This window comes from Pongo abelii, chromosome 3, assembly GCF_028885655.2.
Source record: "Pongo abelii isolate AG06213 chromosome 3, NHGRI_mPonAbe1-v2.0_pri, whole genome shotgun sequence".
In the NCBI taxonomy this organism is placed as follows: Eukaryota; Metazoa; Chordata; class Mammalia; order Primates; family Hominidae; genus Pongo; species Pongo abelii.
In genome coordinates, this window is record NC_071988.2 from 136,456,541 (window position 1) to 136,476,834 (window position 20,294).

The 20,294-nt window shown below is 37.5% G+C and overlaps 1 protein-coding gene across 1 annotated transcript in view; it reads left to right on the forward strand.

Moving 5' to 3' along the window:
* Positions 1–20,294, forward strand: part of UGT8 (UDP glycosyltransferase 8) — a 93,043-nt gene that overhangs the window by 63,454 nt on the left and 9,295 nt on the right. The window contains exons 3-5 of the mRNA XM_002815083.4: positions 13,846–13,988; positions 15,521–15,597; positions 17,914–18,133. Coding sequence (XP_002815129.2) covers positions 13,846–13,988; positions 15,521–15,597; positions 17,914–18,133 — 440 coding nt within the window. The remainder of the gene's footprint in view (positions 1–13,845; positions 13,989–15,520; positions 15,598–17,913; positions 18,134–20,294) is intronic.

Consider the following 20,294-nt stretch of genomic DNA (forward strand, 5'->3'; position numbering starts at 1 on the left):
AAAAGGAGACATTTCTTTCAAGTGCTCAATAGTTTGTTTTAAGTTCTAGGGAAAAGACAGTGTTATTTATCCTGTTAACTGAATGGCAAAATAAAGCAGTGTACTTGTTGTTTATCCTTTCAAAGACTTAGATTACTATTAGCTTTCTTGATTTATTGAAGTAAGTATTGAGCACCTACTGCATCTTACACCTAGGAGAAGAAAAGTCTTGTGAATAAACTCACATGCTACAAGAAGTGTGGTAGGTGCCCTGTTGAAAGAACAGGTCTGGCAGGGGAGAACAATAGAGGAGATACTTTGTTGCTATCTTGGTAAATAACTGTGACCTGAGGGGGAAGTTTCAGGCACCCAAGGCAGGCTGTATTTGGGGGAGTGAAGAGTAGATAAAATATTGGTACCTGATGAATCTGAGGCCAGGTTTCAATACTTTATCTGCTCTTCATTTCCCCATATCTACTTACTGTAGGTACGGCCTCATTAAAAAATATAAACTCTCTGAAGACAGAACATTTTGTTTATTTATTCTTTGATATGTCCCAAGTGTCAGATATGGTACATAGCAGCTGGTCATGGCTATCAAATAATCATTTATCAAATAGTGACCCAGCAAATTAGGTGGGTTTCCAAGTCCATTAATCAATTTTCTTTTGTAACATAAGAAAGATTTAGATGTCATTTCCGTAGTGATTTTTTTTTCTGGTGAGAGTTTCACCTCTGTTTATTATTTCTGTCCTTTTCTTCTATCTCGTGGTTACTTTCCATATCTCCTCAGTACCTTGCCATCATCATATCCTCGGGATGTCCTGCTGCTTGTGTTCAGTTCCTTGAAGGTCTTAAGAACCTTGAAAATTTAACTTTTCAAAGTCAAATCAGGGTTTCAAATTTTGCTTACTTATTTTAATTGTAACTGTACTGGCAAAATTAATCAAGCTCACAATGAAGAAAAACCGATACTGCAGAATCTCAGTGGAAATGAATACACCCTTCTGGGTGCTTATTTCATTCTCCTGAACTTTCACTGTGTTGAAGGCATCTTTTGAGATTTTTAAAAATAGAACCATTGCCTTGACATTGATCTCTCTATTGCTTCTGTAGGGTAATGGTAGTTTATACCCTTCTAGATGATCTGGGAAATCATTTGAGTTTTCTGAAAAACTGAAAACTAGATTTGATGCTACATGTAAACATTTTTTGTACTACTTTTCATTTATGTATTTTAAACAGCTTTATTCTGAAAAATCTAAAACATAGTGAACAAATACAATTGAGAGAAAATATCTTGGTGCAGAATGACCTTTTTTTTTCCTTTTCTCGATGTGGATGTCATTTCAGTCCATAATCTGTGTATTACTTATCAGATATCATGGCCAGGGAAAAGAACAGCATAATTTTTAGTTGAGAAAGCACTTTCATATATTTAATCTCATTTAATCTCTGCAATGTGCTTGTAAAGTATCATAAGTGTTTTTAGAGATAAGGAAGCTGGGCCTCAGAGAGAATAGGTGGCATCATTAAGATCATACAGCAAATTGTGGAACTGGGGTTTGAAGCAAGCCTCTTGCCAAACAAATCAGTGAAAACAATGATTGGTGCATTTTTATTTTGAATGGTGACCTTTATATTTTCAGTGTTGTTTGTTGTTGTTGTTTAATAAGTCTTGGTTAACTATATTAGCAGTAGTCAGAGATCACATTTGATATCCCAAGATTTTTTTTTAAGAGCATTTGCTATCAAAATGTTCACTATCATTTTACCTACTAAATTTTGCAGAATGAAATTCTTTGCAACCCACCTGACCAAAGCAGAGCATTCTTTATATCAGAAACATTAAATGGGAAAAGAGGCCTATTGATGTTGGTGTTGGGAATAAGAAAAGGAACTCCAATACCCACCCCCCTCATCTCCCATTATCATCTCTGTGTAGGATTCTCTCACAGTCCAGGCATTCTTTTCCTCAGAATGGATGGGGCCAACAAAGGATGCAGTGTTATAGGTTTCTCTACTGTGCTGGCCCCTTCTCAAGCCTCCCATTCTTGGAGGAGAGAAAAGAGTGGGTTTGGGTTGCAGCCTGGTATCAGGAGAGATCTGGAGTGCAAACATGACAGCCTAGTGTGTCCCCACACCTCAGACCTGTTATCCTCTCTAGAGGTCTAAAAGACTCTGATGTCCTCAGAATCCAGGATAGCAAGGATGGAGGTGGGCTTGCACCATTCAACTTTTAATTATTCTTGCACTGTTTCTGAAGCTCATTTTTTAAGAAGCTACTTATGATTTTCTTGCATTGGGATGTGTTTTACATTGGCCACAATGAGTAAAAAAAATTTGTTTATTTTTGGATAGGGGGATGAGTATATTTTTAAGAAGGCATTACCCAATGAGCATCTTCTTTAAAAGTTTCAAGATCTTACTTTCCACTTCTTTGAATATTTTTTCACCATCTTCCATTGTTTGACATACCTAATATCAAAACATTACCTGAAAATAATGAAAATTTTATACTTTGGGAGTAGTTGCTCCCCAAGTCTGACTCGGGTACATTGCTTAGCTTCTGTTCTGCCCCGTCTCCAGCCTCACAGAGCCAGGCTGCTTTACCGGCTTAAGCTGGACAGCACCACATGGAGGGACATGGGAGGACAACACACCCCTCACTACTTCATTCTTCCTGTGGTCCAGTCAAGGCATTTGGTATATAATTACTCTAGGATAAGAAATCTGGCAATACTAGAAACAAATCAGTGTCTATCCGGATCACGATCATTAAAATAAATGCAAATACTTAACATATAGCATCTGATTATAGGAAATAGAATGTATATTATCCATATTTCCTTATTATGCTACCTTTTCCCATAAAAGACTTCAAACAGATGACTTAATCCTACAAGAAGATAAAATGATTATTTTTATTGTGAGGTTGTCTTTTCAAAAGACATAGAAAATTACTTTATAGCTAAGTATAGGTAGATATCTGTTACTTAAGTTGCATAGGAATGGAATTATTCATTCTGATATAGTGAGGGGAGTGCCTATGAGTGTTGCTGATTTCCGGTTCAGTATTTGGTCCCTTATTGTGATCATTTTCTTTTCAATTTGAAAATGTCAGTTTTTCCCCTATACCCATAGAGGTAGTCCGGGATTGGGCATGTAAGCAGGTTGAGCCCAGATGTCACTCCGTTCCTGTCCTGCCATCTAGTGGAGAAATGTACATGCAGTGCTGGTCTACTGTACAAGATGATGCAATTTCTAAATTCCTGTATTGAGTGAAATGGAAGGCTTATTCTGTACCTTATCCACAAATATTCATAACTTACTTAAGTAGTAGTACTGGTAGTAAATGGCCATTGATGAGTTACCAAAAAAGATGGGTCCTTAAAAAATATGCTAAGTATAAGAGTAACAGAATCCCCAAAATTAAAAGTAATAAAATCTAACATTGCAAATATAAAAATGTAAAATAAAACTTTTTGGTACTGGCACAGAGATGGATAGATCACTGGAACAGAATAGAATTCAGAAACAGACTGTGAGGGTGGCATTTCAAATAATTGAGATGATGAGATATTAAAAACTAATGTTGACAAGACTGGCTAACCATTTGGTTAAAAATAAAGATGGATGTCACTGTTATTCTTTCCTTCAGAATAAATTCTCATTGGATAAAAGATTAAAACATTAAAGAAATGATGCTGTAAAATTAGGAAAAGAAAATATAGACCATTTAAAAGATAATCTTGAAGTGGGAAAAGCTTGCTAATAACAGTAAACCCAGAGGCCATTTAAGAAAAGACATTTATCCTTCCAGCAAACAAACAAAAAGTTACAAGAAAATTACAAAAAAAAAATCTAAAGGGTAAATTCTAGATTCTATTATTTAAAATGAATTAAATATTAATGAAATATTAAATATCGACAGAGTACTATATAGACAATAGGAAAAAAATTTGAATTTGTTTCTCCGATTATTCATGTGAAACAAAGGTTCTTTTAATGTTTATGCCATTTAGTTGTCTTCTGTGAATTGGGTGCTTTCTGGTTTTCTGGTGTTTGTAGTTTTATTCCCCCTATTCTATTTTATTATTAATCCTTTATTATCCTTTATTAGTATTATCCTTTATTATTATTATGATAATCCTTTATTAGTATTATCACTTTTTGCCTCAAAAAGTGATTTGGAGGTAAGGTAATAATGTAGATTGTTTCTTTGCTATTGACATTCAATATCTCCTTGTTTAGTCCACAGGTCCCAGTAATATTTGTGTGTAATATTGTGTATTGTAATGTTTCTGCCAGTCTATTAATTATTTTGTTGATTTTTAAAACATCTTTTTAAAATTATAATTGAATTTAACTTTTAGGCCGGGCGTGGTGGCTTGCGCTTGTAATCCCAGCACTTTGGGAGGCCAAGACGGGCGGATCACGAGGTCAGGAGATCAAGACCATTCTGGCTAACACGGTGAAACCCCATCTCTAGTAAAAATACAAAAAATTAGCTGGGCGTAGTGGGGGCGCCTGTAGTCCCAGCTACTCAGGAGGCTGAAGCAGGAGAAAGGTGTGAACCCGGGAGGTGGAGCCTGCAGTGAGCTGAGATCACGCCACTGCACTCCAGCCTGGGTGACTGAGCGAGACTCTGTCTCAAAAAAAAAAAAAAAATATATATATATATATAAAATTCAATTTAACTTTTAATCCCTCTTTGACTTCTACTAGCAGAGGGATAGAACCTCATATTTTTTCTTCAGTCAGTAGCTGATTGTCTCTGTCATCATGTACCATTGTCCCCATTTATTCAGGTTTCCTTCCTTCTTTGTCCTTTAGTAAAGTTTTCATGTTTTCTTCATGTATATTTGGTATATTTGGTATATTTCTGTTAGGTTTATTCTTAGGTCTTTATGAATTTTGTTGCTATTATAAATGAATTATTTAGTCCAGTTTTATTTTTATTTATTTTATTATTATTATTATTATTATACTTTAGGTTTTATGGTACATGTGCGCAATGTGCAGGTAAGTTACATATGTATACATGTGCCATGCTGGTGCGCTGCACCCACTAACTCGTCATCTAGCATTAGGTATATCTCCCAATGCTATCCCTCCCCCCTCCCCCCTCCCCCCTCCCCCCTCCCTCCTCCCCCCTCCCCCCACCCCACAACAGTTCCCGAAGTGTGATGTTCCCCTTCCTGTGTCCATGTGTTCTCATTGTTCAATTCCCACCTATGAGTGAGAATATGCGGTGTTTGGTTTTTGTTCTTGCGATAGTTTACTGAGAATGATGATTTCCAATTTCATCCATGTCCCTACAAAGGACATGAACTCATCGTTTTTTATGGCTGCATAGTATTCCATGGTGTATATGTGCCACATTTTCTTAATCCAGTCTATCGTTGTTGGACATTTGGGTTGGTTCCAAGTCTTTGCTATTATGAATAATGCTGCAATAAACATACGTGTGCATGTGTCTTTATAGCAGCATGATTTATAGTCCTTTGCATATATACCCTGTAATGGGATGGCTGGGTCGAATGGAATTTCTAGTTCTAGATCCCTGAGGAATCGCCACACTGACTTCCACAAGGGTTGAACTAGTTTACAGTCCCACCAACAGTGTAAAAGTGTTCCTATTTCTCCACATCCTCTCCAGCACCTGTTGTTTCCTGACTTTTTCATGATTGCCATTCTAACTGGTGTGAGATGGTATCTCATTGTGGTTTTGATTTGCATTTCTCTGATGGCCAGTGATGGTGAGCATTTTTTCATGTGTTTTTTGGCTGCATAAATGTCTTCTTTTGAGAAGTGTCTGTTCATGTCCTTTGCCCACTTTTTGATGGGGTTGTTTGTTTTTTTCTTGTAAATTTGTGGGAGTTCATTGTAGATTCTGGATATTAGCCCTTTGTCAGATGAGTAGGTTGTGAAAATTTTCTCCCATTCTGTAGGTTGCCTGTTCACTCTGATGGTAGTTTCTTTTGCTGTGCAGAAGCTCTTGAGTTTAATTAGATCCCATTTGTCAATTTTGGCTTTTGTTGCCATTGCTTTTGGTGTTTTAGACATGAAGTCCTTGCCCATGCCTATGTCCTGAATGGTAATGCCTAGGTTTTCTTCTAGGGTTTTTATGGTTTTAGGTCTAACATTTAAGTCTTTAATCCATCTTGAATTGATTTTTGTATAAGGTGTAAGGAAGGGATCCAGTTTCAGCTTTCTACATATGGCTAGCCAGTTTTCCCAGCACCATTTACTAAATAGGGAATCCTTTCCCCATTTCTTGTTTTTGTCAGGTTTGTCAAAGATCAGATAGTTGTAGATATGTGGCATTATTTCTGAGGGCTCTGTTCTGTTCCATTGATCTATATCTCTGTTTTGGTACCAGTACCATGCTGTTTTGGTTACTGTAGCCTTGTAGTATAGTTTGAAGTCAGGTAGTGTGATGCCTCCAGCTTTGTTCTTTTGGCTTAGGATTGACTTGGCGATGCGGGCTCTTTTTTGGTTCCATATGAACTTTAAAGTAGTTTTTTCCAATTCTGTGAAGAAAGTCATTGGTAGCTTGATGGGGATGGCATTGAATCTGTAAATTACCTTGGGAAGGATGGCCATTTTCACGATATTGATTCTTCCTACCCATGAGCATGGAATGTTCTTCCATTTGCTTGTATCCTCTTTTATTTCCTTGAGCAGTGGTTTGTAGTTCTCCTTGAAGAGGTCCTTCACATCCCTTGTAAGTTGGATTCCTAGGTATTTTATTCTCTGTGAAGCAATTGTGAATGGGAGTTAACTCATGATTTGGCTCTCTGTTTGTCTGTTATTGATGTATAAGAATGCTTGTGATTTTTGTGCATTGATTTTGTATCCTGAGACTTTGCTGAAGTTGCTTATCAGTTTAAGGAGATTTTGGGCTGAGACAATGGGGTTTTCTAGATATACAATCATGTCATCTGCAAACAGGGACAATTTGACTTCCTCTTTTCCTAATTGAATACCCTTTATTTCCTTCTCCTGCCTAATTGCCCTGGCCAGAACTTCCAACACTATGTTGAATAGAAGTGGTGAGAGAAGGCATCCCTGTCTTGTGCCAGTTTTCAAAGGGAATGCTTCCAGTTTTTGCCCATTCAGTATGATATTGGCTGTGGGTTTGTCATAGATAGCTCTTATTATTTTGAGATACGTCCCATCAATACCTAATTTATTGAGAGTTTTTAGCATGAAGGGTTGTTGAATTTTGTCAAAGGCCTTTTCTGCATCTATTGAGATAATCATGTGGTTTTTGTCTTTGGTTCTGTTTATATGCTGGATTACATTTATTGATTTGCATATATTGAACCAGCCTTGCATCCCAGGGATGAAGCCCACTTGATCATGGTGGATAAGCTTTTTGATGTGCTGCTGGATTCGGTTTGCCAGTATTTTATTGAGGATTTTTGCATCAATGTTCATCAAGGATATTGGCCTAAAATTCTCTTTTTTTTGTTGTATCTCTGCCAGGCTTTGGTATCAGGATGATGCTGGCCTCATAAAATGAGTTAGGGAGGATTCCCTCTTTTTCTATTGATTGGAATAGTTTCAGAAGGAATGGTACCAGTTCCTCCTTGTACCTCTGGTAGAATTCGGCTGTGAACCCATCTGATCCTGGACTTTTTGGTTGGTAAGCTCTTGATTATTGCCACAATTTCAGCTCCTGTTATTGGTCTATTCAGAGATTCAACTTCTTCCTGGTTTAGTCTTGGGAGGGTGTATGTGTTGAGGAATTTATCCATTTCTTCTAGATTTTCTAGTTTATTTGCGTAGAGGTGTTTGTAGTATTCTCTGATGGTAGTTTGTATTTCTGTGGGATCGATGGTGATATCCCCTTTATCATTTTTTATTGCATCTATTTGATTCTTCTCTCTTTTCTTCTTTATTAGTTTTGCTAGCAGTCTGTCAATTTTGTTGATCCTTTCAAAAAACCAGCTCCTGGATTCATTTATTTTTTGAAGGGTTTTTTGTGTCTCTATTTCCTTCAGTTCTGCTCTGATTTTAGTTATTTCTTGCCTTCTGCTAGCTTTTGAATGTGTTTGCTCTTGCTTTTCTAGTTCTTTTAATTGTGACGTTAGGGTGTCAATTTTGGATCTTTCCTGCTTTCTCTTGTGGGCATTTAGTGCTATAAATTTCCCTCTACACACTGCTTTGAATGCATCCCAGAGATTCTGGTATGTTGTGTCTTAGTTCTCGTTGGTTTCAAAGAACATCTTTATTTCTGCCTTCATTTCGTTATGTACCCAGTAGTCATTCAGGAGTAGGTTGTTCAGTTTCCATGTAGTTGAGCGGTTTTGAGTGAGATTCTTAATCCTGAGTTCTAGCTTGATTGCACTGTGATCTGAGAGATAGTTTGTTATAATTTCTGTTCTTTTACATTTGCTGAGGAGAGCTTTACTTCCAAGTATGTGGTCAATTTTGGAATAGGTGTGGTGTGGTGCTGAAAAAAATGTGTATTCTGTTGATTTGGGGTGGAGAGTTCTGTAGATGTCTATTAGGTCCGCTTGGTGCAGAGCTGAGTTCAATTCCTGGGTATCCTTGTTGACTTTCTGTCTCGTTGATCTGTCTAATGTTGACAGTGGGGTGTTAAAGTCTCCCATTATTAATGTGTGGGAGTCTAAGTCTCTTTGTAGGTCACTCAGGACTTGCTTTATGAATCTGGGTGCTCCCGTATTGGGTGCATATATATTTAGGATAGTTAGCTCTTCTTGTTGAATTAATCCCTTTACCATTATGTAATGGCCTTCTTTGTCTCTTTTGATCTTTGTTGGTTTAAAGTCTGTTTTATCAGAGACTAGGATTGCAACCCCTGCCTTTTTTTGCTTTCCATTTGCTTGGTAGATCTTCCTCCATCCTTTTATTTTGAGCCTATGTGTGTCTCTGCACGTGAGATGGGTTTCCTGAATACAGCACACTGATGAGTCTTGAGTCTTTATCCAGTTTGCCAGTCTGTACCTTTTAATTGGAGCATTTAGTCCATTTACATTTAAAGTTAATATTGTTATGTGTGAATTTGATCCTGTCATTATGATGTTAGCTGGTTATTTTGCTCATTAGTTGATGCAGTCTCTTCCTAGTCTCGATGGTCTTTACATTTTGGCATGATTTTGCAGTGGCTGGTACCGGTTGTGCCTTTCCATGTTTAGCCTTTCTTTCAGGAGCTCTTTTAGGGCAGGCCTGGTGGTGACAAAATCTCTCAGCATTTGCTTGTCTGTAAAGTATTTTATTTCTCCTTCACTTATGAAGCTTAGTTTGGCTGGATATGAAATTCTGGGTTGAAAATTCTTTTCTTTAAGAATGTTGAGTATTGGCCCCCACTCTGTTCTGGCTTGTAGGGTTTCTGCCGAGAGATCCGCTGTTAGTCTGATGGGCTTCCCTTTGATGGTAACCCGACCTTTCTCTCTGGCTGCCCTTAACATTTTTTCCTTCATTTCAACTTTGGTGAATCTGACAATTATGTGTCTTGGAGTTGCTCTTCTCGAGGAGTATCTTTGTGGCGTTCTCTGTATTTCCTGAATCTGAATGTTGGCCTGCCTTGCTAGATCGGGGAAGTTCTCCTGGATAATATCCTGCAGAGTGTTTTCTAACTTGTTTCCATTCTCCCCGTCACTTTCAGGTACACCAATCAGACGTAGATTTGGTCTTTTCACATAGTCCCACATTTCTTGGAGGCTTTGCTCGTTTCTTTTCTTTTTATTTTGTTTTCTCGAAACCTCCCTTCTCGCTTCATTTCATTCATTTCATCTTCCAGGGCTGATACCCTTTCTTCCATTTGATCGCATCGCCTCCTGAGGCTTCTGCATTCTTCACGTAGTTCTCGAGCCTTGGTTTTTAGCTCCATCAGCTCCTTTAAGCACTTCTCTGTATTGGTTATTCTAGTTGTATATTCTTCTAAATTTTTTTTCACAGTTTTCAACTTCTTTGCCTTTGGTTTGAATATCCTCCCGTAGCTCGGAGTAATTTGATCGTCTGAAGCCTTCTTCTCTCAGCTCGTCAAAGTAATTCTCCGTCCAGCTTTGTTCCGTTGCTGGTGAGGAACTGCGTTCCTTTGGAGGAGGAGAGGTACTCTGCTTTTTAGAGTTTCCAGTTTTTCTGCTCTGTTTTTTCCCCATCTTTGTGGTTTTATCTACTTTTGGTCTTTGATGATGGTGATGTACAGATGGGTTTTTGGTGTGGATGTCCTTTCTGTTAGTTTTCCTTCTAACAGACAGGACCCTCAGGTGCAGGTCTGTTGGAGTACCTGGCCGGCCGTGTGAGGTGTCAGTCTGCCCCTGCTGGGGGGTGCCTCCCAGTTAGGCTGCTCGGGGGTCAGGGGTCAGGGACCCACTTGAGGAGGCAGTCAGCCCGTTCTCAGATCTCCAGCTGCGTGCTGGGAGAACCACTGCTCTCCTCAAAGCTGTCAGACAGGGACATTTAAGTCTGCAGAGGTTACTGCTGTCTTTTCGTTTGTCTGTGCCCTGCCCCCAGAGGTGGAGCCTACAGAGGCAGGCAGGCCTCCTTGAGCTGTGGTGGGCTCCACCCAGTTCAAGCTTCCTGCTGCTTTGTTTACCTAAGCGAGCCTGGGCAATGGCGGGTGCCCCTCCCCGAGCCTCGCTGCCGACTTGCTGTTTGATCTCAGACTGCTGTGCTGGCAATCAGCGAGACTCCGTGGGTGTAGGACCCTCTGAGCCAGGTGCGGGCTATAATCTACTGGGGCACCGTTTCCTAAGCCCGTTGGAAAAGCACAGTATTCGGGTGGGAGTGGCCCGATTTTCCAGGTGCCGTCTGTCACCCCTGGAAAGGGAACTCCCTGACCCCTTGCGCTTCCCGAGTGAGGCAATGCCTTGCCCCTGCTTCGGCTGGCGCACGGTGCACTCATTGACCTGCGCCCACTGTCTGGCACTCCTAGTGAGATGAACACGGTACCTCAGATGGAAATGCAGAAATCACCCGTCTTCTGTGTCGCTCACGCTGGGAGCTGTAGACTGGAGCTGTTCCTATTCGGCCATCTTGGCTCCTCCCTCTTTAGTCCAGTTTTAAAATTTGGTATTTGGCCAGGAGCAGAAGATATTTGACCAGGAGCAGACATACTTTTACTTCTAAAAATGTTACATTTCTGGAGTTAGGATTTGTGTGTGTGTGTGTGTGTGCGTGTGTGTGTGTTGAACACATTTACCATGGAGTTTGTTTTCTAAGAGCTGTTATTAAATAAATTTACCTTTTATAACTGGGTCTTAAATTCCAAAAAATCCTGTATTTTTATATATGGCCAAGATATCCTGAGGGCCTCCCAAACCACTGGAAAGTATCAGTATACTTTTCGTGAAGTTCCAATTTCAAAGTTTTGCTGTGAGTTCAGCAAATTTAAGATTGCTTCAACTTCTGGCTCTTGCATCTGTTCATGACTCCAGAATCACCTGCTTGTCAACCGAATCCAAAATCCAACCCCTTCAATGTTCTCATAAAGCATCCATCACACCAAATGTTCTGTGAATTTAAGCTGAAGATTAGCGATCATGGGGAGGGGTTACACTGAGGGACAGTAAGGCGTCTGCTTGCTCACTATCTCTGCTCTAGCCTTTCATCTCTAACTCAGGAAATAGGAGTTTGCATGTCACCTTGGTTCCCACTCTTCCTTCTAAGCCAAGTGGAATAATATCTTCTAAAAGTACTGAGTTTTTTTTTCTGAAGGAAACATGATGAATATAATTTTTTCTACTCTTTTACATATCAGTAAAGGCTATATATGGTGCTTACGTACATCATATGTATTCATATGATTTTACTATGTGGCATTTATATTTAAGTACATCTAACTTAGGACTGTACATAAAATTTTGAATCATTCTGCCCTTGTTTATTACTTCAATCTACAGATAACACTTAAATTTTCAGCATCTTACATATACTTGGTAAATGTAGCAGAATATAAAAGTTTTAATTCAAAATTGATATAGTCTCTATTTCTTTTATATACATATGTTCTTTGACTTACAATGGGGTTCTGTCCTGATAAACCTATCATAAGTTGAAAATGTTTTAAGTCAAAATGTGTTTAATACACCTGACATACCAACGTCGTAGCCTAGCCTACCTTAAACGTACTCAGAACATTTCCATTAGCCTACACTTGGAGAAAATCATCTGCCAAGACAGTACACAGTTGTGTTTTGGCCATTCACCCTCATGATTGCATTGCTAAGTAAGAGCTACAGCTCACTGTCACTGTCCCAGGCATATGACAAGCCTTGGAAAAGATCAAAATGCAAAATTTGAAGTACAGTCTCTACTGAAGGAGTATCGCTTTCACAGCATCATAAAGTTGAAAAATCATAAGTCAAGGATTATCTGTATTTATAAATAGAGCTTCCTGGAAAATACAATGTTTTGGTAAGGTTTTCTTCCCTACCAAATAATGGTAGCCTGTTTTACTCATTCAGTAGCTAGAAGAATGTACCTCCTTTCTGTCATCAGTCTCGGTCATGCAGTGACATTATTTGCTAATTTTTGAGGGACATAAAATGTGGTCTCTCTGTTCCCTGCTGAGTACAATAGAGAAAGTTAATACAAATCTCTTTAGGTGATAAAATGAATAGAAAAGGGAAAAAGGGAAAGGAAGGAAAACTTAGGCTTAATGTTCCATTAAATACGTAATTAAGCTGTGCAGTGATGCCATTGTGACCATGCTTTTTTTTTTTTTTTTTTTTTGAGACAGAATCTCACTCTGTTGCCCAGGCTGGAGTGCAGTGGTGCAATCTTGGCTCATTGCAAGCTCCGCCTCCCAGGTTCTCCTGCCTCAGCCTCTTGAGTAGCTGGGACTACAGGTGCCCGCGACCACGCCCAGCTAATTTTTTTTTTTTGTATTTTTAGTGGAGACGGGGTTTCACCGTGTTAGCCAGGATAGTCTCCATCTCCTGACCTCGTGATGCACCTGCCTCGGCCTCCCAAAGTGCTGGGATTACAGGCGTGAGCCACCGTGCCTGGCCGTGATGATACTTCTTATTGTGCAGTACTCCTTAGCTACAAATCAGGTTATGCTACAAAGTGGTGCCAAATGCGGAAGCATGGCTGACACAGCCATGGCAATAACTCATTCTTCCTGAGCGAGAGACCTGCAGGGTCTATGAGATATAACTGTGGCAGCTCACTCTAGATATTATGAACACAGAATGGGTCAGGCTTCTGCTTTCATGACTGCATTATGGCATAGGAGTCATCAATGCACAGCAAGTGTGTCATTCTTACAGTGGAATTAATGTGTTCCTCAACATGCCGTGGCTCTATTTGTTTTCCTATGGGAAACTGAAGCTGGGTGTCTTTGGCAAAGATTTATTCAAAGGGATGACATCATTAAAAACAAGCTTGTGCCTATAGAATAAAATGAAGTAAGGGTGGTATTTCTTAAAATGAACTGCTTTGATTTTCAACACAAATCAATCATACTGGCAAAAATTTGTAAATGATGCATTGACAAATTTTTGCCAGTATGATTGATTTTTCATATGTTTAATCCACATCTTTTGCTTGTGTCTGCATACAAATTTTTTTCTGACCATGCATCAGTTGTCATTTCCAATTTTTGCCCTTTTTCTGAGATTTTAAGCCTTTAGCTACTGATTTTTTAAGTTGTTTTTGTTACTTATTGATCTTACCAAATAAACCACATGTCCTCATTTCAGTTAGCATTATCAGATGAAATGTTGTAAACAAAAGCAGTTATTTAGAAGAAAATATCATATCCTTTACTTTCTAATTGTTTAAGAAAATTACTTAAAAGGTTTTTTTTTTAACTGGGTTGTTAATAACACCAATTATAAACTAGATTGGTCTTCGTAAAACTTACTGCCATGGTTTGATTTACAGGATCTCCAAAGATGGGTAAATGGTGCTAATGAACATGGCTTTGTCTTGGTGTCTTTTGGAGCTGGTGTCAAGTATCTGTCAGAAGACATTGCTAACAAACTGGCAGGAGCTCTGGGGAGATTGCCTCAAAAAGTGATTTGGAGGTAAGGTAATAATGTAGATTGTTTCTTTGCTATTGACATTCAATATCTCCTTGTTTAGTCCACAGGTCCCAGTAAAGCACAGCACATTGTTTTGCTGACAAGATTAGCAAGATGCCCTTGACTTTCATTTTGTTTCTTAGCATATTGAAATCTAGGAATTAATTCATAAGGCTCTATGATGGATAAAGAAACCTCTGACCTATAGCACAGAAAGAAGATATGATTCAGAATGACTTTTCCTTGTGTCAGATGGATACGTATGTTTCCCTCAGAGTTCTACCCTCGTTTACTCTTTTATTATTTATTATGATTTTAAAAATTAGTTTTAATTGCGTGCCTTTTTATATACTCCTTCAAATCAGTTTTGAAATGAGGAAGAAAATGATGGATTAACGAATACCTAAAATACCGTGGACTCTTTTGGGCTCCCACTTCGTCTCCTTTACATTATGTTTTTGATTTATTTTATTTAAGAAACCTGGCCTTTAAAAACACAATCACTTACCATTTAACACAGTTTGAGACAGAACCATAGATTGATCCCAGCTTCTTTTGGAAGGCATTGCCAACACATGACTGTCTTTGGAATTTCCAACCCAATGCTGAAAAATCAGACATGAACACTTTATTTAGCGTGTATTTATTGAGCACGTACTACCACTGTTGAACTCTAGGGATGCAACGTTGGTCCCATAGTTACTACCATGAGTGGAAGAAAGTGCCCCTTAAGCCATTGCAAGTAGGCTTTGAGTAATAGAGATTTTCCCTTTATAGCAAATGAGTAAGGATTAGCTCCCATTTCTCCTGGCTGAACTATGCAATGATATTTATTTTATTCTAATTGTTCAGAACTTTTCCCTTCAGATTCCAGTCCCATTGGGTTTCCTCTGTTAGGCTTAACCCCAGAAAGTACCTCTTCTGCTTCATTTAGGACAGTTTATATCTACTCCATTCAGACTCTTTTGTCACCCTCTTAGTTGTTAAGCATATTTATGTTTTATCTTTTAAAGATCAGACAGGAAACAACCTAATTATGTGCTTTGCCCCACAAAACTTTTATTTTTGGTGAAGCTAAAGAAGAGAACTTTCTGATTTTTTTCAATACTTGTGCCTTCCCTCAGACTCAGGGTGTTAAGGATTTAGGGATATTGACTGCCATAGCAGTGGCAGCCCTCCCTGCCCCATCTTGTTCCAGCTTCTGGCTGTTTGTGGGGAATAACTTCTAGTGTAGGTTTATTTGTTTGTTGTTTGTTTGTTTTTCCCATCTCTGTACGTGTATAGGCATGAGGAACCAATGGAAAATAGATCTCTATGTAAGCAAATTATTTCTTGTTTTTCCTCCAACCAGTGAAAGTTTTTATTAAAAAGAAACTTAATCAAATATTTGTTTTTACGAAAGCATGGTTTCATTCTTAAGAATATCAACAAAAGCTCATCAAACATTTATTTTAAATCTCATACTTTAATCAGAGAGCCCATACTATGAGTAAGGTTTGATTTTTAAAAGACTAATTGTCTGGTGTACATTTTAGGTTTTCTGGACCCAAACCAAAAAATCTAGGAAACAACACTAAACTCATAGAATGGTTACCACAAAATGACCTGCTTGGTAAGTCAATGATGTGTGGTTACTTACTTGGCTGTTAGGTTTTAATTACATAAATGTGCCTTTTTTTTTTTTTTTAACTTGAGAGGTTCATACGATATGTGTGTAGTATATGGTAGAGTTATTATGTTTTTTATCCAGTATCTCAAGTCTTAAATTTGAGGCCAAAATTTTAAGTCTTTATTTATTGGAAAACAGTTTATAAAATGTAAACCTTAGGGCCTCTATATTAAAATTTTTAGACCAGCCATCAATTTTAATTATCTGGAAATTATGTACTTAATGGACTATATAAATTAGTAGTGAATAAGATTATACCTAATTAGAGTAATCAGATGAAAGTAGAACAGTTAAAACAATAAGAATGTAGATTTAGGTTACAGGTTTATTACAGATGGTCTGAGAACCAAGAGAAATTAGAAGTTATTCATTTGTCTGAAACCAAAGAGAAGCAGAAGACCATGGGAACAGTCAATTTATTTTAACTTTAATTGGATTAGCTGCTCTGTTTAGTCCTAAATCATTGGGCATTTTTGAAGCATTTTATATTATTTAATCTTGAGGATTTTGATTCTCAAAATTAAAATAGTAATTGGTATATGCATATCTTTTAAGTGTGTTTGAATCTAGATAATTTAACTAAAAACCAGTAAAGAATTTTATTTATGTATATAATTTATTTTTGTCTAGTAGCTTATTATAATACTATTCTATAAATGCTAAAACTGAAGAAAAAAGAATACAAGGCAATTTACCTTTCTTGATCCTTGTATTTTTTTATTTTTAAATCTTTTATGGCTTTACTATTATGACTTAGATTCCTTAGAAGATAGGAAAGAAGCAGAAAGTTTAAGTAAGATAACCTAACTATCAACTATCTCAGTGCGACAGTGTGACACTGTTATGTATGAACATCTAAACTTTTATTGTGTATGGGTTTTCCATTTGTTAGTGTTTTTTTTTTTTTCTTTTTTTCTTTTTTTTGGCTGTGAGGCTCCACTGCAAGGTCCATGCCTGAAAACTCTCCTCGAGTCCATAGCTGCTCTAGGCTTCTCAGTGTCAGAACTCTGACTTTTTCAAGATTAGTATCTTTTTTAACAATAGGCACGATCCTTGTGAGTCCTCTAATAGCTTCTAACTATGATCAAAAGATTCTTCTGGGATGAGAAGTAGGAACCAAATCAATGTCTTTCCCCTCCCCTCGTAGCCGCCTCTCCTCTTTACACAGCAGCTCTGCTTTATTTGACTGTTGAGCTTGGTGGTAGGTTTTGTTCAAAGAGAGGGGTTTTTGCTAAAAATAAAGTTTGAAATCCACTTCTAGGGCAGATCCTTTAGTTGGACCTAAGAGTCAGAAAAGCCACTTGTGGGTAAGGGCTAGAGACACTGACTAACCAATTCCACTAGACTTCAGAATGGAAGAGCTCTGGGAGCACCATTGAGACCATGGTTCCCACACATATTAATTTTGTACCTGGCACATGTGTATTTTAAAAGATTGACATTTCAGCTAGCTATAATTTCTTTCTGGCCAATAACATATATCCTAAGTACAATGTTTTTGTTTTGTTTTGTTTTTACAACTCTTATGCCAACTTTTGATCCCTTTTATGGAAATGTAGGCCATTTACCAGGAGAACAAATCTAGGTTTTGAACTTCCATATTAATTTTGACAAATTATCTCTTTTATTCCCATAACAACTAAATGTTATGTGATATCTCATGTCTTATAAATGATTATAAATGTTTATCTCTACATGTTTGAGCACATAAATGTAAAATTAAACCCTAAAATTGTGAAATACTAATGCTGATAGAACTTGAATGTTATAAATAGTGATTACAACATTTCTTTTTGGAGAAGCACACAAACTCTTCATGGACTTTTGGAATCCAGCCTTTTTTTACATTTTTTAAAAAGGTGTTTTTGACTTTAATATTGATAAACATTTGAGTAGCCAGAAAGTAGATGTCTATTTTTTCACTCTGGTATTGTTTGGCATTTCTTGCTTTCATTGGCTTCATAATAATTATTGGCCATTTAAATATGTGCTGTTAGTCATGCAATGTTTGTGTTAAAAATAGTAATGTACATTTCAACTACCTAAAATGGCTTTTAATTGATATATCAAAATCTGACAATTATGTATATAACAAATATTTTAATTGGTGTAGAGCAGGAATCAGTGAAATTACACCTTTAGGAATCCTTTATCTGAAATGCATGTTTACTGTAGTGTCGATTTTTAATAAATTTCTGGGAAAATCTCTTCTGTAGAGTAATGATGTTGTAAGTTGTTTTCTTTTTCATCTTTCTTCAGGGCATTCAAAGATTAAAGCCTTCCTGAGCCATGGTGGTTTGAACAGTATTTTTGAAACTATGTATCATGGTGTGCCTGTAGTAGGAATTCCACTCTTTGGAGACCATTATGATACTATGACCAGAGTACAGGCAAAAGGCATGGGGATATTGCTAGAATGGAAGACAGTTACTGAAAAAGAGCTCTATGAAGCACTAGTGAAGGTTATCAATAATCCCAGGTAAGGTTTCAATTAACATTAAAGCTGATGAACGTACATACCACAGTATATTGTCAGTAGCCAATTATTTTCAATAGATTGTCAATAAATTATCAAATTATGGAAATATCCTTTAGATTCCTGTGATAATGCTTTGTGCGTGTTTTCTATTATTTAGAAAATGAAAACAGCAGTCATTTGACCAGCCATGTTATGACACCAGATAATATTCTACAAGGATCTTCCAAACAGAGAGAAACTACAATGGGAACAATCTTTGGATATCTACATTGTGTCAAATGTTATGTGCTTTATTTCATTTTCATACTTATAACAGCTGTATATTACAGTTTTTATTATCCACATTATAGAGGCAAGGCACTTGATATTTATAGAACTTAAGTAATTTGGCTTACACAGCAATTGTAGTCGAAATTAGAAGCCAGGACTGTCTGATTCCCAAGACAGTGCTCTTTGTACTGCATGGTAAGCCTGGTGTTGCTGGGTTTCCCTAGCACTGAGTATTGCAGAAATACGGAGATTTATTTACACAGGTGAATGATGAAGCAGAATCTTTATTTTGCTTTTTAAATTATTGATGGGTCCTGAGTTAAGCTAGTTCACAAATGAGTCTCATAGGATGAAGAACTGGCCTGTGTAGTTTTAAAACAAAGCAGCAGTTTTCTTCATTTGTAGACATTATATTTAATGTACCTTTCATTTCCAATAGCATTAAATATTAGAAGCGTATAAGCTTTTTCTTTTTATGCCTAGGGGATATGGCTTAACACTTGAGAAACACTTGAGAAACACTGCCACATTCTAAGGAAGAACCAATAATGAGAAAAATTATATCATATAAAAGGATGCAGCTTGCATATAAAATGCTGAATTCAACTGAAGTTCATTATGCTGCCTTTATGTGAGCACAGGGGTGACCTTCATGCTCTGGACTCTTAAAGGATCCAGTGTCGGATACAGCTCTGCCGTTGGAGCAATGTGTTCCATAACTAGGGTTGCCTAAGTATATCCCTTCTTTTGTTATCTATAGTTTTTCTTTAAAAGTGTGCTTTTCAAAACATGATGTTATTTCATATATATATGTATATATATGCACACATACATATACATCGTACATGTGTCATATATGTTTGTGTATGTATGTATCTATCTGCAGTCTTTCAGGAAAGTTTGTAAAATATAGCCCTAAGTAGAATTATGGGGAAACAGTTGCAGAACTGCTGAGATTGGCTCAGATAAAAAGGAAAGAGCAAAAATCTAGGTTATTCACAGGAAGTTAGTCCAGCTGTGTTTCGCGAGGCATGAACCAGGCTGAATCAGAGCAAGAACAGGTTGCAATCTTAGGTCACATGGCAATTAAATTCCAGCTATAGAATATTGAAGACGTGTAAGTGCTTAATTTAAGAATTATTCAATGCAGTGAATAAATTTATATCATTCCCAAAAGTATGCATATCAGATAATGAGTTAATTGCATATAACTTGAAAACCTTAATTATTTAACTGAAAGGATTTTGTGCATAGAAAGATGTCTTAGTCAATGTAAAAATGCCAGTGATTTATGTAGCATGTCCTTTGCTAAAAGTCATTATATAAACTGAAGTCATTTATCTTTCTTTGTTTCAAATGTGATAATATTCTGCATTTAACAGGTGATAATTATTGAAAATATTAGTTTGCCTCACTAATATTGTGTCCGAGATATTCTAGTTTAAACCAAATAACTAATACTGTAAAAGAAGTATTCCTTTTATGAAGCCAGCATTATCCTGATACCAGAACTGGGAAGAGACACAACAAAAAAAGAAAACTTCAGGCCAGTATCTCTGATGAACATCAATGTGAAAATCTTCAATAAAATACTGGCAAACCGAATCCAGCAGCATGAGGCGGGTGGATCACAAGGTCTGGAGATCGAGACCATCCTGGCTAACATGGTGAAACCCCGTCTCTACTAAAAACACAAAAAATTAGCCGGGCATGGTGGTGGGCACCTGTAGTCCCAGCTACTGGGGTGGCTGAAGCAGGAGAATGGCATGAACCTGGGAGGCGGAACTTGCAGTGAGCCGAGATCGCACCACTGCACTCCAGCCTGGGCGACAGAGTGAGACTCTGTCTCAAAAGAAAAAAAAAAAAAGCTTATCCACTACGATCAAGTTGG